This window comes from Ixodes scapularis, unplaced genomic scaffold (assembly GCF_016920785.2).
Source record: "Ixodes scapularis isolate PalLabHiFi unplaced genomic scaffold, ASM1692078v2 PGA_scaffold9__187_contigs__length_104089568, whole genome shotgun sequence".
Classification (NCBI taxonomy): domain Eukaryota; kingdom Metazoa; phylum Arthropoda; class Arachnida; order Ixodida; family Ixodidae; genus Ixodes; species Ixodes scapularis.
Window position 1 is genome coordinate 48,318,150 of NW_024609884.1, and position 18,119 is coordinate 48,336,268.

Consider the following 18,119-nt stretch of genomic DNA (forward strand, 5'->3'; position numbering starts at 1 on the left):
CCTGGACACCAAGTACGACACCAGGAAGATGCTGGAGCCCATCAGCGACGACGTCACGGCCGTCAGATAGAAGGGGTACGCGGGTCCAAGAAGCAACCACACCGGGGTACCGTACCACAGTACCAGGCAGAGCGAGATGCTGGACAGCGCCTACAATTACACGCCTCTGTCACGAGGGCCCCGCTACGTGCAATTTCCATGCACGTGCATAACAAACTATTTCAGCAGACTTTGCGAGTCTGGCGTGTGTTTAGTATGACTAATGTTCGTATATCTGATTAACATACCGGGCTATAATCAGAAAGCAACCTTATACAGTCATTGCCTGTAAAATTTGACGAAGAGGAGGCCTCTGCGAAGTCAACTTTACTCTGAAGAATCAAGACCGATCTTCCAAATTACATTTAAACGACAGTGTCACACCGGCTTTCTCCTTATGAGAAAAATATAGAATTCTGTTAAGTTTAAGTTCTTACTTTGCTGCCAGGCTGCAGTGGAATGTCAAGGCGATACAAGCTTTCTATTGCCTAACCGTAAATGCTGTCTGCTCTCAGCCGTCTCACGTGGCAGGCCAGAAGGCGGCCGTGGCTCGAACGACTTCCACAATTTCACACAGTGTCCAGTACATTAGCCTAACAACACTTGGCAAATAAACGACGAATGCCCGAACACCAAGCACGCCTCACCACTTCCGCGAGCTTGTAAACGCCCGTCCTGGTGTTCACAATCCCCAGGTTGATGCATCCGCAGTACACTTCCCCGCTCTGCGTCGCCGACGAGGCCGGGCTGAGGTACCTCGTCGTAGTCGTGGTTCTTGTAGTGACTGGCCTCTGTTTATCCATACTTCCCTAACAGCTGGCAGCATGCGGCGAAATGCGCAGACACCACAACACAGACCCGACACAACGAAAGGGTACATTGCACCGGAAGCAGACAGCGGCATTGGACGATGACGTCAGAGCCAGACTCGGAGTGCTGGCGACATGAAACAGAAGGGGCTTTTCCAAGTTTAGAGAGGGCGCGGTGTAACGCCCCGAAGTGGAAGGAGGAGCTGGAGAAAGAGGGTGCCGTCACCGGGAGAAGCAAATCCAACTTGGGTCGGCATTCCCAAAATACACCCCTCTACAGCGGTGCCGCTGAGCTCCTGCAAAGGAATCCCCCTTTTGTGGTGAGTGTGGTATGTACGAAGGACTGAGCTTGAAGCGTTTAGTTTCTCGGAGAACACCCAAAAGGTGCCGACACTGCTATATGCCGTTAATAAAACAACAAAAGAACGCTCAACAGCATGCTTCTGCGCGAAGCACGCGGAATGTGACCACCTTTGGGTACCTTGCGATTAATTTAAAGGCAATCGAGTGTTTTGTTCCGTACACTTTTGTTCAGCCGCCAACAAGTGAGACTCGAATAGACGAGGAGAAAAGATTCTTCGTCAGGATCTGCCGTGCACGAAAATCCCAGCTCCCATAATAAATCTCCCTTCCGTTCTGTATTTTGATTAGGTAGTGCGTATACCCATCGGGCATAGAGGCATCCGAACCCGGAATCACCGGGCGGCGCTGTTGGCTGTATGCCAGGGTCCCCGGCTAGCGCCCAGAACACCGCTAAACCAAGGAACCATCTGAAAAGCAAGCCAACTTGTGGGTGTTGTCAAGTTTCCGAAGAATGAACTATTTATAGCGATTTGAGTGTATCCCGCTCGCCCATTCGCGCGAAGTCGCCAGTTCGGGAACTAGTGAGCTTCTGTTTGTACGCCTGTCATATTTATCAGCCACCCGACGGAACATATAATAAACGGAGCAAGGCACACACTAATGGTCAAGATTTATTAGGCACAACAGAGAAAATACAACAACTAGCTTGCATATAGGATTCCTACTGGCGTTGTCAATAAATACGATTCTATTGCTCATGATTGTAACAACAAAAGGAACTTGTACTTTGAAGCCTGTGTAACGACGTACTGTAACGTAACCAAAAATGGCTTTCACAACACGTTGGTGGGGTTGATTGAAATCCTGGCAGTATAGAACCAGCTGATAAATTGGGTTGGCAAAATGTCCGCCAGGGCAGATCGGGCTGCCTCCGACAATTTCTTATGGCCCATTAAGCATTGGTTTCATCAAGGCACAGCCTCCGCTACACGTTCTGCACGTGTAGCTACGTAGAGTCCCGTCAGACAGTGACCAGGTATACAACTTCTCGAATACGAACTTCTACGAGGCACCACGACAAAAGAAGAAATGCTTCCGCACATACAGAACAAGAAGCTCCGGGTGAGCAACAGCACACCACGTCTTACCCTTTGTGCTACAGGGACATGAAGAGAGCTACAGCAAGCTACAGTGGCAGTGGCGCCAACATGAGTATTGATGAACAAGCGTGTGTAGTGATTTTACATTAAGCGACAAGGCAGGGCGTGCGGTTATGACACCACGATGGCCATGAAAGCTTCATCCCTGTCTGAAGATGCGGAAGGAGAACACAGCACCGAGGAGGTACAAGGCCCCGTTCATGATGCCGAACACCTGAAAGAAAGCAAAGTATGGTCGATGGTCATGAACAATCTCACAAAGCTAATTCGAGCACATGTCAAGACTTCAGAATGACCTTACTGAGGTCTAGAAGCATTAAAGGGATACTGAACCAAAATTTCGAGCTCACTAAACAAGGCCGGGCGGATAGGCGATAAGCTGCAAAACCAAAAAATATCAGTCATACGGCGATATATCTTACCGATCGCCGTATTGTTTGGAAAAGAAGTGCGCGATTCAGCCCGGCCGACCAGGCCGACGAGACAAGGCACGTCACGATTCCCATACTCTCTCCTCCTCGCTACGTCCCGCCAAGCTGGTGAACCATAGCGAGGAGGAGAGAAGCGACGCCGCTTCTCCTTTCTCCCGGAGGACAGTTACGTCAAAGAACTCGCTTGATCGCGCCCTTCTTTTTCCAAAAGTACGGCCATCCGTTTGAGATATCAATGTACGAGTGATGTTTTGGGGTTCATAGCGTCCCATTCCACACTTCTGTAGCCTTACTTTTCGAAATCCAAATTTCGGTTCAGTATCCCTTTAAGAACTATTGCTTGGAAGTGTCTTTATTTTACAGGCTTCTTGCCCATGGGTATGTACTCCCAGGCCAGGACACAATAAGATAAACTGGTTTTGTTCCGGCCACGAGACATATTTTGAAGTAATCATCTACCTTACATTCAGCAGTTTGAAACAATTAACCTATAGTCCTATGACATCGAACGACGAAGTACTACGCGAACGCAAAACTCGAAGCCACAAGATAACTCACCGAATTCGTGGTAATTATGTTATTCCGAAGAAACATATAGGGGTCGGGCAAATATTTCCCAGGAAAGAAAAACATCCCGCGAACGTCACAAAAAAAAAAAAAAAGACTGATTTTGTATAGTCTTCAAAAAGTAAAATAAAGCTGCGATGTATCACAGCGCCTTCTGATTGGTCCAGTCAGAAATAGCAAGCGTACAAAGACGATAAGCGCCGCCGCGACTATGCACATGAAGTGAGACATATATGGCATCACGTCGTCAGCATGCAGTTGCAAGCTGGCGGTCGTGGTCGTATACTGAGTACACACGTGTCTGAACCACGGCCTCTACGCAGAAATGCTTATTTCCAACTTGACTCACAGCAGCGGCTATCTTGGCATCGTAGACCTCTCCCTTGTAGCGCGAGTGGGTGTCCAGGGTTTTTGCGAGGAGGGTGATGCCAGCCGCCAGGTACAGCGCACACGCCACCAGGTGGAACAGGATCTCCTGCAAGATGCAGTTGGGGGTTTCCGACCTGTACACGCTCCTTCATGCAAAGTCCCGAGGCTCAGGGACGCGGAATGCGGCCCACAATTCAAATGGTTCAAAAATAACCAAATGAGAACACCCACCACGCTCCGAGAGGATACACGATCTAAGTTCGAAGCATGTCTTAGGCCTAGGGCCTCGATTACTATAGCTTTCCATCTGTCGTTCTCTTACTTTCACTTTCCTTTTAAACATGTAGGTAGCACAACGAAGCACATAGGAAAGAGAAGTATTTGACGAGTACGATGTGTGTTGATCAACATAAACCACACTCGGCACCAAATAACCATGTTGTCCGTGTCCTCAATATCCATATAATTCGTCGGTCTCTATGTTACTCTTCTGTGAGATACAATATACTAAATGTTCTTGTTTTTTTTTTTTTTTTTTTTTTTTAGATTTAACCGATTTGTTTAAAAAAATGCCGTGAAGGTTACACTTATGCGGTTTGTGCAGGTGAGCTATACGGCCAGGGGGACATAGTATAGAGGGCTAATCGTAACAATCAGTCGGCTAATTAATTAAAATTCGTTAATTAACTTTTTAATTAATAAAAATAGACATATGGTTCCAATTAGAAACTTGCTGAGCGTCATCGAAAACTACTAAATCAGTAATTTTCGGAAAGGCTTTGAGCGCTTGAGTTGAACCTGCTCCAAAAGTGATAACTTTAGTACACTACTACGCTTCTCAAGCGATCAAAGTCTTTCTGAAAATTACTGATTTAGTGGTTTTCGATGACGCTCAGCAAGTTTCTGATTGGACCCATATGCCTATTTTCATTAATTAAAAAGTTGATTAACGAGTTTTAATTAATTAGTCGACTGCTCGTTACGATTAGCCACCTATACTATGTACCCCTGGCCCTATAACTCACCTGCACAAAAGCATAGGTGTAACTTTCACGGCTTTTTTTTTTTTTTTACACAAATCTGTTAAATTAAAAAAAAAAGGAAAAAGAAAACCCTGTATGTTGCAGTTACGGATTGCGGAATCCGGCTGCGGTATCTTCCATATACGTGCACGAATGTTCAGGTTCCCGCAGGCTACAGGACAGTTTTGAAAATGCAGTCCATCCTGTGTACAAAACCTGAAATGTGGATGAGGTTAGAAATATGGTAAACCGCCGTACAAGGCGACATCGGAAGAACATCGCTTGAGTACTTGAGAAGCTATCTATAAGGCAAAGTCCAAATCGTTTCTGGCAAATAGATGAGAGCGAATGGCACGAACAATTTTGAGCTATTTGTATATGCGTCACGCAACACAACTTATAACTTTAAAGAAAAATCATAATAGTCATTGATAACTTAGGGACAATATAAAAGGCAGGTTATCAAGGCATCTGTCACCTCGCGTTGAATACCCAGTTGTCCCTGATCGTTTTAAATCCCCTTATCGCTTGATATGGGGTTCTAAGTTGCGGCTCATGATAATGTGGTGATCCTAAAACGCTTTAAAACACTCTTATAACAGATCCCATGTCGGAGGGAGCTTAGCAGGCCCCTTTATTATTTGTTCATTCTGTTGGTAGGGGGTTCATGCTATGGGTTGGGACGCAGCGTCTTGTCAGTGAGGGTACTCACGAAGGACGTTCGGGAGAGCAGCGACGAAGATGTGAACGACCAGCAGGACGAGACCAGCAGTAAGAAGGTGCAGAGCAAGCACCCGAACGCCGTCAGGATGAAGTACATCTCATGCCCGAACATGCCAAAGGAGTTGGTTCCCTTGTAGCTCGTGTAGTACAGCATCAGGCCCAGGCATATCGATCCGAAGACCTGCACAGCAAGATAGAACCACAGACGCAGGTGGTTTAGTCGCGGGTTCATTTTCCGCTTATAGTGCAAAAACAAACGCACGCACACAAGGCACTGGACAAAACGAAAATGTGGCTACCCAAATTCCCAGCTTGTAGGGGCGACTTAGTGCAGACATTTCTCGTTTCAGACTTGAATGTGGTCTAAAGGACGCTTATATATATATATATATATATATATATATATATATGATTTAAAAAAAGTATGCGGGCACTTAGTACTGCCGTATTGTATTAACAGTACGGCAGTACTGAGTGTTCGAAAAAGGTATTTGAAACCGGGATCATTGTGGCCACTTCTTAAATGAGACTAACCTTGTTTCCATTCATTACAGAGAGCGGCATAGTTATACTCCGCGACAACTTTTCTTGGCAGTGGAGTGGAAGGTACGTCCCGCGTCCCCTCTCCCATTTTGAGTGTACGGAGGCTCTCTTCCTGCGTACACTCAAAGCCTGCGCACACGCAAAATGGGAGAGGGGACGCGGGACGTACCTTCCACTCCATTGCCAAGAAAAGTTGTCGCCGAGTATAGGAGCAAGTTGACGCGGACAGTCGATCGCCGGTTTTGTCGCTTGTCGTTAAACCTAACACACTATCCAGCATGCAGCGGAACAGTGAGGTGAAATTTCCAATAATCCAACGAGGCCTCGCAAAATTAAAATAAAAAGATCCATTACAGGATATAATCTCTTTTTGTCTTCAACTGTCTGGAATGCCCGTTGTGATGTCAGACGCTCATTGGCTGAGTGGGTTGAGACTCAGCCTCTGCAACTTTCGGTGTGATGAAACTTGCCCGCTACGCGAGACGACCATTGGGATGTTCACAGTCACAATTGTTTTGCAATACGACAAATGACCGGATATACAAAACTCGGCGCAGGTGTAGGGACATATGCGCCGTGTCCGAAATCCTCGCCCGGGGGACCCGCGCGACATCGGGTGCATGTACTAGCATGCACGACGGCTACCGAAGGCCACGAGCACGAGGGCGTAGTTCCGTCCTCGCGACAGGTGGAACCCGACGACGACGAGTGGCGTCAACAACCGGACATCCGACGGACAGATTTGCTAACGTGGCGTCAGGTTGCGCGTGATCGATGTATGCGGATGTGCACAATGGAGTCCGGAAATCGTCTGCGCGATTTTGGCGCCTATTTCCTGATGATCGGTATAGACCTTTTCCGTGTGCTCTCGTCCACAGCCACCTAACAGGCGTATCCGGTACGGGCGACGAAAAAAACAATCAAACATTTCAACCTGTAAATAGTAAAAAAAAAAAAAAATTAAAGAAAGAAAGAGGGGAGGCAAAACGAGAATGTGTGACGGTTACGTTTGTACCCCAAATGTTTTCTATTGGCGTGGCGAAGGTAAAACGATGTTTTCGCCTATACTGTAAGTGACGACAATTCAAGATGACGGCGCCAATGTGAAAAGGGTCTATACGCGGACGCCGCGCTTCGAGCACAAACCTCGCACTTAGGTGCGCGTTCGACGGGAATGTTCGTAGTTTCACTTGGTCGTAACACATGACGAGTGGCAAAACGCTACAAGTCGAAAAGGCGTGCATTTTCACTCGCCACACATCGTGTAACTAACATTACACGAGATCCATAGTAACATTGTCCCTCAAGAAAAATAAAACTTTTAATAGAAGGATGAGATTATTACACCAAACAGAATCGTGAAAACCCAGATACCACGTCTCCAAAAATGGTAGCACGAGTATGGATCAAAGGTACTGACTTTCTCTTTTTCTACTTATCAATGTGGTTAAAAACAATATAAAACACAAATTATTATTATGTGCATCTCGCTTATATAGGTATATCTAAAAACGAGATCAAAGATTCATACGTCTCCTCTCTCTTTCTTTCCCGTATTTTCGAAAAAAAAAAAAAAAAAAGCTGTGAAAGAATGCACGGGCGAATAGTTTGTGATTTCTTACAATCTGAGCCTCAGGCATTTCATGTTAAGCGCCGTTCACAAACTTGCAACCGAGTAGGACTGAGAGAGACAATACCGGTTTTTAAACCTCTTGCGATGGCGGAGGACCAGATGCGCTGCTGCAGAGCAGGTCCTACGCCGTCGCAAGAGGCTTAAAAACCGATCTTGTCTCTTTCCGTCCTACTCGGTTGGAAGTGTGTGAATGGTGCTTTGAAGTCATAAAGAAACACACTCAGAGACAATAATTTCCTTTTGAACGCCTAGGGAATCGTGGGTTATAATTTATAAAATAACCAGCGTCCAATTAGACATAAGAAGCGATGGTCACAACTTCTTCTGATTCAGAGGCCGTCATCCTACCATTCAGACTTGTTTCTTTACAGCGGAGCTGTTAAAGGGCTAGTTTCCCCAGTATCGCGTCCTTCAGAAAACAAATGATGAAACGAAACTCTGGACAGCTATCGCCACCTATGAGCGACGGCAGCAACCAGACAACCGGATTGCCGATTGTCTCATCGCCGCCGTCGCTTATAGATGGCGGTAGCCGTCCAGCGTTTCCACTCTGGCTTGCCGACTTCCGGCCGACCATTACTTCACTTCACCTCCCCTCCCCCCCCCCCCCCCCCCCCCCCCCCCCATAGTACTGCTTCGCTGGTCGTCTTTCTTCACCAAAGTGGAAAGGCTGAATTTTTTTTTCTTCTTTCAGAAAACAGAATTGAGATTGCGCTCGAAATTTTTGTGCGAAAATGTGACCTCATAAGGTTGAAAATTTCTTTACGAGGGGCGGCACCGCATAGTCGGCGAGCGACTGGTGGCGTTTGCGCGGCATTTCCGGCTAGGCGGCTATAGACCGCTAGACCGACATCGACGCCGTAATAAGATACGTCGCGCCAAAATTCTTCCCAAGCTGACCGGAGACACTTGACTTTTAAAGTAGATGTTTCGCACATGCGCCACACTCTGAAATATGTTTATTTGGAGCAGGCTTGACTCACAGTAGCGGCAGACATAAATAGTTCAAGACACAAGATGCACACCCGTCCGACCTAGGGACACCGCGAATATCTTCCGAACCTTACTGACGTTCGACAGATTCGACGAACGGTTAGGGATGTCAAGGATGTCAACAAAATACGTATTATTCCCCAGAGAGAAACTCGCGACACACTTTGATCGGCAGTTCGTTGCTTCGTTTCCCTATCTAAAGAGCAACACTCGAGGTAAACTTACTTCGGCATTTTCTAGATCAGCGAGTAAAAGAACACTGGCAGTGACAGGGCTAACTCGGGATCTCGGAGCAAGCACTCTTCACCGGGTTGTCTTTCGACGGCGCCTAACGCCGCCGGTGGAAATGGTTTTCGAACGTACCATGGGCCGGCCAAACGGATAACCACCCGACGCACCAATCACTCAACGTCGACGCACAAAAAAAAAAAAAAAAAAATATGTGGGCTTTTTTTTTGGTCTTCGGATTATTTTGTGCTCATGGCGGCGTCGAATGGCTCCCCCCGTATGCACACTTTCCGCGCGCGTCACGAGTTAAAGTCGAGCTGACTGCGTGGGCCGTGATTCTCGCGTGCGGGCCACTAAACTTGTTATGGAAAAGCCGTCGTGAAGTTCGTGCTCCAGAGTGTAGCCCCGGGTCGCCCGTTTCCATGACCCCTCTCTCTTCCCGCTTCCCCTCCCTTCCCACGTAACAAAGTGGGCCTAGAACGCGAGGGCCCTCGCTCGTGAGCCGTATGGAATGCGGTGATGGGGCCCCCGCTGCAGCGCACAGCAACGTCGCCTCTGAGGCCGCACAGTATAGCCAGAGACATCGGCGTATACCTGCCAGATATCGATTACCCAAGAAATGAGGTCATCTTGCGAGCCAGCGCTTTGACCTGGCGGTTAGGCTTAGGGTGCCTTCACACGAAGGTACCCTAGTTAGGCCCAGTTTGCACGCCGAACCGCTACTACGGGTGGCGGTTTGAAGTAAAACTTAGGCTTAATTAGTTTCTCGGTGATATGAACGTATGTGGTTCAAGGGCGCGACGACGCGTCCCGCGCGGAAGCGTAAAGATTCGCTTTGTCTTTGTGAAGTGAAAACAGTCGTTACGCTCAGCTTGGAGAATATCATCCTCTTTCACCCCTTTCTCGCTACATGATGGAGTCCGTCCGGTGAATAAATAAAACAAATTACTATACATCAAAACATAAGACGATCGATTTTCCTCCTTTTGATATCAATAACATATAATTTCAAACTCAGAAAAATGTAAACATTAAAAAAAAAACACGAAACTGAGCACGAATGAAGTCCTCACCGACGATATAGCCCCAGTTAAATAGTTTATTCTTAATATAATTCTCTAGCATTCAGAGTTTTCAGAAAAATTCCCCAAACTGACACATCATGCTTGTAATACGTGCGCACTAATAAGGTCTCGAGCTGTTTGTGGGCACATTAAACATAATAAATAAATAAATAAATAAATAAATCATGCGATTGCCCTTTCTAGGGGAATCAGTGGCCGATTGGGCTAACGCGTCTCAGTTTGGAGCGACCTCCTGGGTTCGATCCCCACCGCCCCCGCCCGTTTCGATCTGGATGAGTTTCGTACCGGCACGCGTTCGTGTGATCAGGTTAAAAATCCCAGGTTAGCGGTTGTACTGCACTGGCTAAATTTCTCATCTAGAGCTAAGAGACCGGTCACCTGTTGAGGCGTACCAACATCAAGGTTGTATAAACGTGCAAAGCAAGACAATTTTTGCCCTTTCCCAATAATGCGTTTTGAAACATATCTCCAAGTCGTTGGAAAGCCATTGGGTACCTAAAGGGAGACTATGCAAATGATCTAAAGACATCTGCTAACGCAAGTGTTCGGACGTTCCTGCCATTTGCCGTGACCCGATTTTTAATGCCGAAGCGAAAACGGGGTCACGGCAAGTCGGCCAAAGGTCAGCTGTTGAAACAGATGCCTGTCAGCACACTTATCCGAGGCCTTTCAACAATAATAAGTTCAAGAATGTCAAGGTCACTGAAACTGGTTCCTTTAATCCCGTAAATTGAAATATACATCACCGTCATTTGACCGACTTATGGTTGAAATGTATCGGCCTCTCTCCCCGGCGCGCACGTGCACGCTGCAAAATCTAAGTGAGCGAGTGTAAAAGTTGAAGAAACCGACCTAGGGCCATATCTTTCGGACACTCCTGTTCCATCTTGGAGGTGTCTGCCTTTAGTAGGGATTCAACAGCGTGCAATCGAAACATCCATTACAAAACAAAAAAAAAAAAAAAAAAAAAGATTTATTTTGTATTTTTACGTGGATCAAAAAGAACAAATCACCAAACCAGAGTGGAACTGACCAAAGTCAACGACGAGGACCCGAGTTCGGGGCAAACGCGGCACGGAACCGATTTCCTCCGATGTCACGTGACCCATCATGGCCGTCGCACCTCATCGCAGCTCATGATAACGTGCCACGCGGCACGGCAGTCCCCGCAGCAGCCTCTGCGGGCTGACTCGGCCGGGAGAAGGCCGCCCCATGAAACCCCGGTCGCCATCTTAGTACCTCCGTGTCACGCCAGCCGTTCGCACCAGACCTCGCAACGTTGTTATAATAATAATAATGTCAGCCGCAAGCTCACACAACAGACGCCATCTCGCCCACACGATCCCCGCTTTCCGCCTCGGGAATGCGTGCGCCGTAAACCGCCTCGCAAAAAAGGGCGTGGTCCGCTGTCACGTGATCGGCTTGCCAAACCGCGGCCGCAACTTCTCTTTTTTTTTTTCTTTTTTTTTTTTTAGAAGCTACGCGTTATTTAATGCAGTGAGTCAGCGTTCGTGTCAGTTTATCGCCGCTAGCGGTTTCGAATTGAGAAACTAGCACTACACTCTGTTTCACCCCACGATTGGACCGCAGCGGAAGCTACGAGACCTCCCAGCCAACCCAGCGCTGTGAACGTAACACGTGACTGCGAGTCGCGGCGTAACGTGAAACTCACACGGCATCTGATTGGTTGCGATGGCTCGTAGCGTCCTCCACGGTCCACCATAAGGCTAAATAGTATGGAGCACCTCATTCGGAAATGAGGCGCTATGCCCCATTCGCCGACATAAGCTGACAGTGCCGTGGAGGCTACGAGCTCGTTGGAACAGTCAACCGTCGGGGGTCTCGCACCACGTGCTTTTCAGTTTCCACGTGTTTAGAAACCTGAGACTGGAGAAAAGAACGAAGGCAAACAAACACATTCATACGCAGAACGCACGGCGTACGTGGGGTCACTAAAAACACGTAGTACAAAACGCAGTTCGCAGGTACTCACGGACGACCTCGTAAAATTTTGAGAGGAATTCTTGGGGTTCTTGAACATTGACCCCCAAGAAAAAGGCGGTACCGCGGCTTCACAGAGACTCAAGATCCTGACCAGCGACGTCGTGCAAGTGCAGAAAGACTGGAGGAATCAGTTTAGTCGACAAATTGCAGGTAAGTGATGGCTGTTGGGAATGGTGAATTCTTTGGCATCCATCCTGCCGTACCCTCTCAACACCGTGTGGCCTTGTGGCGCTTTGATAAACGAGAATGAGTGAGTTTTTAGGAAGTCGCCCCTCCGTCGGGTTCCGTGTTTCCAGTGTTTACCGATCAACAAGAAATGAAGATGTGACCCCCGAAGTACTTATTCATTTATCATGTCCACAACCAGCAGGAGGTGTTTTTAGTCCTATACATTTCAAGTGCATCGTACGTGTACGCGCACTCACAGAGCATGGCTACTTTTACAAAAAAAAGATGCAGTTAAATTCTTTTAAATTTCTGTTGGAAATGTTCTGGAATCGTGTTAGAACTTTTTAGAAATTTGTTTTTGGTTTCCCAGTGTTTACTTCGACAACTTACTTAATTCCTGGTAAAAATTGGCTATAATGCAATTAAATGCAAAGGTGCAAGCGAGCTGGACAAAAATGGCGAAAATAATCCCTGGAAAGGGGGAACAAGAGGTACAAAGGACAAACACAAATCTCCAAACACAGCTAGGTGTTGGCCACTAAAATGTTTTTTTTTTATTCCTTCTGACATAAATTTTGTTGATTTTTTTTTTAACGGAACCGAAGAATAACGTTAAAAAAAAAAAAAAAAAAAGACACTCGAAATGTTTTTTAATGTATATTTCGGATTTCGTTAGGAAATAGTGTCCTTGTGGTATTTGAACGCACTGTACACATCTCACAAATACATTAGAAAAAGAACACAAACGCAAACACCATGAAGCACTTGACACCAAAATCACTGTCCCGTTACCTGCTCCAGAGCCTTATATAGCCTACATATTGAAGGTAGTCGATCATTAGGCCGGTGACCACCTCAGCACTTATTAAGGTGTCTAATCTCCTTCTCGAGAGTCTGTCAAGGGGAAAACAGTGTTTAGAAGTTCGTAGACTCTATCTATCTCTTACTAAAAGGCATTGGTACAACAAATAATAATTCAGCGCAGTCGCTAAAACAACATCGTCCGTTTTTCTATCGTTTCCCCATCTCAGGGTCTACAAGATGTCGATTAATTACCAGCTCGCCTGCACTCTATTACTGCTTAGAAATCCACAAAAACAGCTCCTAGAAGAAATGTTATCACTTTTCATTGTTTACGGTCGGAAAAGAGAGGGGCAGGGGGGTTAGGTTAGCGCGTTTCAGTGGTCCATCCGGACGTTACGCTAGGCACAGCGAACTGTTAAGCTACGTCAGACATAACTTTAATTTTATTTTTGTAACGTAGGTAAGACACCTGTCGATAGGAAAACTCTTATTTTCTATAGACAGGTGTCGAGTTGAAGCCATTTGAGTGTTGTGTTATCAGAATGAATTGTTAAATAGAAACAAGAAAGGGAATTAAAAAAGGTCATTTTTAATTTTCTTTTGTCTTTGGATTCTAAAAAAAGAAAATCCTAGATTAAAAAAAAGAAGAAGTGCAAAGCAACTTATGCTCATTTTTAAAACTCTTACAAATATGTCAACACGGAAAAATCTGTAGAAAATGTATTTTTCCTTTCAATATTTAAAAAAACCCAAAAAACTGAGGTGTTATTCTTCAGAACTCTCTGCCAAATATATATATATATATATATATATATATATATATATATATATATATATATATATATATATATATATATATATATATAAAAGATGACCTCAATATTTTTAATAACATCCTAAAAACTTAATATTTTTTTCCTATTTTTATAAAATAATATAAAAATAATAGGAATATTTTTTCTTCATTTGTTATAAAATAATATAAAAAAATTTGAATATTTTTCTTACCTTTTCATAAAATAATTTAAACAAAAACATAATTAGTTGTTTTATATAAAAATTTAGAAAATAACCTACAAAAAACGTCACTACTTATGTTTTTTTATAAATAAGTCAAAAAAAAAATTATTATTTTTTCTTTTGAAAGTTTTTTTGACAATAATCAAAACAAAGTGCGTTTATAAAGAAATTCAGTAGGTTCCCGGAAAGTCAGTAACTGCAGATTCAAATCACCACACATCATCAAACTGTTGGTATGGGCACATGGCAGGAAGCTGCCATGTGCCTTGGATAACGCTTCTTAGCACGCGCTGCAAAAGCACGACAGAAGGGAACGAGTGCGCTCTGGAGTCGGAACTTCTATTGCACTCTTAGACTGACGCCGACTCTATTAGGTGAATTATTTGGCAACTAGTACTAGTTCTACAACAGGACGAACGAAGGCCTATGCACAGCCGCCAGTCCTTGATGTATGTTTCGCCTTTCGTTCGTTCCTGCCTTGCTTGCGCTGCGAAGTCGTCGGAAAACAGAAATTCAAGGGAAGCTAAATCGGTTTTGGATTTGAGGAAACACACTTAAATCGCCTTCATTTGACCTCCAAAATCTCGAATATCGATTTTTTTGCTTTATTTGGTGCATGGAGTTAGGCTGCAGAAAATCATTTTCAAAAGTACCGCCGAAGGCCCTCCTTCCCGGAGCGTGACGTCACAAAAGGAGTCGTGAGAATTTCCGCTCTCGCGCATCTTGAGCGCCTACCAAAGCTATGCACGCGCACTCTTGCTATTTTCACAAAGGGCAGAAAAAGACGTCACGACTAAAGTCCCTTGATGCTTCTTTTGTAGCGTGAGCTACACTGGCCGAGGTTGAGCAGTTTCGCGTGGCTCCCAAAGAGCCGTGCTGCGCATGCGCGAGAAGCAGTGACGTCACACGGCGCACAGCTGGCGCGCCGGAGCCGCCGCCGCCGCGCGCGCCTCGCCGGTCTGCGCATTCCAGAGGAGTGACGTCATAGCCGCGGCAGACGCACTGGCGCCGGCGCGTGCCCAGCTGTGCGCCTCCTTTGCGCAGCAGCCAAGTCTGACGCTGCACCGGAGCCACTTCATAGCACCTCTCATTTTGTGCGCATGCGCAGAGGTATCAGTGGGGGCACATAGCGGGGCGTTTGCCAGTGAGGTATAGCCTTGAGAAGGAGAGCGAAATTGCTGCTCAGCGGCGCAGAAGAGCGGAGAAGCTTAACTCATCGGATCCCGAAGTAGTTGCCTGGCAATTAGCGGCTGAGCGTAGGAAGAACGAACAGAAGAAGGCTAAACGTGCTGCGGAGACACCGGAACAAAGGGTGGAACGTCAAGCAAAACGGCGTCGCTAGGAGGCTGAGCGACGTGCCCGACCGCTCACGCAACGTATCCTGGCATAGCCGAGCTAAGCCACTGCAATTTTTTACAAGTAACAACTAATACGAATGACGAAGCACATTTTGTAGGAACAAAATGGCGTCATTCAGTTCACTCGTCTGCAGGCGCGTAGGCGGGGGAGGGGGTGTTCAGGTGTCAGAACACCCCCGAAATTTTACTTCATTAAATATGTATGTATATATATATATATATATTTTTTTTTTTTCTTTCTTGTTTTTATTGTGTGTGCACCAGCACCTTGAAACACCCCCCGAAAATATTTTCTGGCTACGCCACTGCTCGTCTGCTTTGCGCCGCCATTCGCTCCTAAAATTTGCACCGTCACGCAGTTGGTGCTTCAAAGATTTGTTCGCTACTTCTAGTAAACTGTTACCTAGAAACTTTAGTCACGACTGGGGGGGGGGGGGGGGGGGGGGGGGGATTGGTGGCCGAGTGGGTTAGCGCACACCAGCTCGGAGCACGTAAAGCGAAAGCTCGCGCTGCAAAACTCAGGATCCTGGGTTCCCCACCCCTGCCCGTTTCGACCTGGATTAGCATCGTACCGGCGTGCGGTCGTGTATCACTACTGCGTTCTCATCTACAGCTGGGAGACTCGTTGCCCGTTGAGGCAGACCAAGTTCTACGCTGTATAAACATACACAGAACCCAATTCTTTTTTTTTTTTTTTTTTTGAGGTCACGATTGGTGCTTGTACGGGGGGAATATAGCATGCGATTGTACGGGCGGCCCACACGAGAGACACGCGCCTGGCTGCCGAAAGATCATCTTATGAAGTAACGACTGGGCAGAGGTTTTCGTGTTTTCTCGCGTTTAGTTAGATTTTCGGCGAAAATGAACGCGATATTCAGATTCACGGGATAAAACAACGCTAAAATCAACCTCTATCTCATCTCTTTTTTAAACTGTTTCAGCTTCCCTTTTATCGTAGGACAAACTCCAAAACTCCTCTCTGAAGGAGGCATCGAAAACAGCTGTCTAAGCTTAGGTCCACGAAGTGCAGAACACGCTGTAAACGCGTAGAAATAAGCTGAATCCGCACCGCCCCCGATGAGAGTTCTTAGAGCACACACGGAGGCGCGCTGTCAAGCCGGAAAGAAAAATAGATAACTCTGCAGGAAAGAAAGAGATAACTCTGCCGGGGAAAGGAAAAAAAGAAAAAAAGGAAAAAAAGCTACTTTATCCTGAGTCCGGGTCTCCGCGTGAGTCAGCGCGAAGAAATAACAGCTGGAACGGCTACCGGTTATCGGCGAAGAGCTGACTGGACTGGGCAACTTGACATCATATAAAAAGAAAGGCGTGCAGCAAACACATGTTCCGGTAGACCACTGAAGGGAAACAGTTATTTGTAAAGCTTTGTAGCTGCTCGGCTACGTCATTATTTTCGTACTAAACAACGGTTTGGCTTCTTTCAGGTGGAGCAAGTAGGCAAATACAGACCGTATAAAAATACAGACAAATAAATTGATGGAAGAATCGCCTTCGAAGAAAAAAAGAGCAGCGTCCCAAACCGTCTAAAGCGGTAAAATATGTTATTTTTACCGTTTTAGACGGTTTCGATGCCGCGCTATTTGGAACGCTGGTCTTTCTCCGAAAGCGATTCTTCCATGAATTTATTTAAACAACAGCGCGTATTCCGCGGGACTTTTTGGACAGAGGTGGCGGCGCCCATTCCGATTCTCGTGGTTTTGTTTGTGGCTCTCAGGCCGGGTCAGCCTGGCCACCCCTGCATTCTGCGGTTTGTGCAGGTAAGTTCTACGTCCAGGGGGACATTACGTGGGTGGCTAGTCTTTGTGATCGGTCGGCTAATTAATTAAAATTCGTTCATTACCTTTTTTTTAATTAGTGAAACTAGACCTATGGTTCCAATTAGAAACTTGCTGAGCGTCATCGAAAACCACTTAGAACCTCTTTGCAGAACGACTTGAAGCTGGTGGGAAACTCGGGGGCGTGTCGAAGTTACCACTCGTGAAGCAGGCGCAAAGCTAGCAGCGGCGGAACGCGATGATAATCTAATCATCCGCGTTTTGCCACTGCTAGCGTTGCGCCTGCTTCACGAGTGGTAACTTTGTTGCGCCCCCAAGTTTCCCACGAGATTCCAGTCGTTCTAGAAAGAGCTGATTTAGGGGTTTTCGATGACGCTCAGCAAGTTTCTACTTAGAACCATATGTCTATTTTCACTAATTAAAAAGTTAATTACTGAATTTTAATTAATTAGTCGACTTATCGCAAAGATTAAACACCCACATAATGTCCCCCTGGCCGTATACCTCACCTGCGCAAACCGCATAAACGCAACTTTCGCGCCTTTTTTTTTTAAACAAATCTGTAAAGCTTAAAAAACACACCCTGTATATATATATATATATATATATATATATATATATATATATATATATATATATATATATATATATATATATATATATATATATATATATATATAACAGACTCGGAGATCGGTAGGAAAGGTTCTTTCATCTCCATACTCAATTGCCTAATGACGCTCTATGTATATATCTAAATAAATAAAAAAAAAATAAAAAAACATACAATGACGGATTCTGCGCTTTTAGACATTTTGAAATGATTCTGGCATATCGCGTATGCGCTGTTGCTTCAGCCCCTAGCGAAACCGGTTTTGGTGTGGACCGTGTGCCCACGCTCGATGTGGGCGAACGGGCGCTTTGTTTTTAGACAGAAAACAGGAATCTAAAATTCGATTTAGCGCGCCCATAAGGAGGCGCAGGCGAGGCTAAAAGTGGTCCATGCTGTTTGCTTTCCAGTTGGTTGCTTCTCTTATTTTACCGGGGGATGCTGAAATTACGCAGAT

General features: G+C 45.8%; 2 protein-coding genes across 5 annotated transcripts in view; both read right to left on the bottom strand.

The window, feature by feature from the left end:
- The window catches only part of LOC115321272, a 37,231-nt gene extending 35,635 nt beyond the window's left edge, over positions 1-1,596 (bottom strand). The window contains exon 1 of the mRNA XM_042287147.1: positions 1,320-1,596. The gene's annotated coding sequence lies outside the window, so the exon portion shown is untranslated. The remainder of the gene's footprint in view (positions 1-1,319) is intronic.
- Positions 1-18,119, bottom strand: part of LOC8036391 — a 32,345-nt gene that overhangs the window by 2,558 nt on the left and 11,668 nt on the right. For 2 of the 4 annotated variants that reach the window (XM_040211375.3, XM_040211376.3), the window contains exons 2-4: positions 5,413-5,604; positions 3,659-3,784; positions 1,810-2,525 (exon numbers count right to left, since the gene is read on the bottom strand). In XM_040211375.3, the coding sequence (XP_040067309.1) occupies positions 2,451-2,525; positions 3,659-3,784; positions 5,413-5,604 (393 nt within the window). In that variant the 3' untranslated portion in view covers positions 1,810-2,450. Of the gene's footprint in view, positions 1-1,809; positions 2,526-3,658; positions 3,785-5,412; positions 5,605-18,119 lie in introns of those variants that run through there. The other 2 variants (XM_042287148.1, XM_042287149.1) reach the window with 1 other exon arrangement.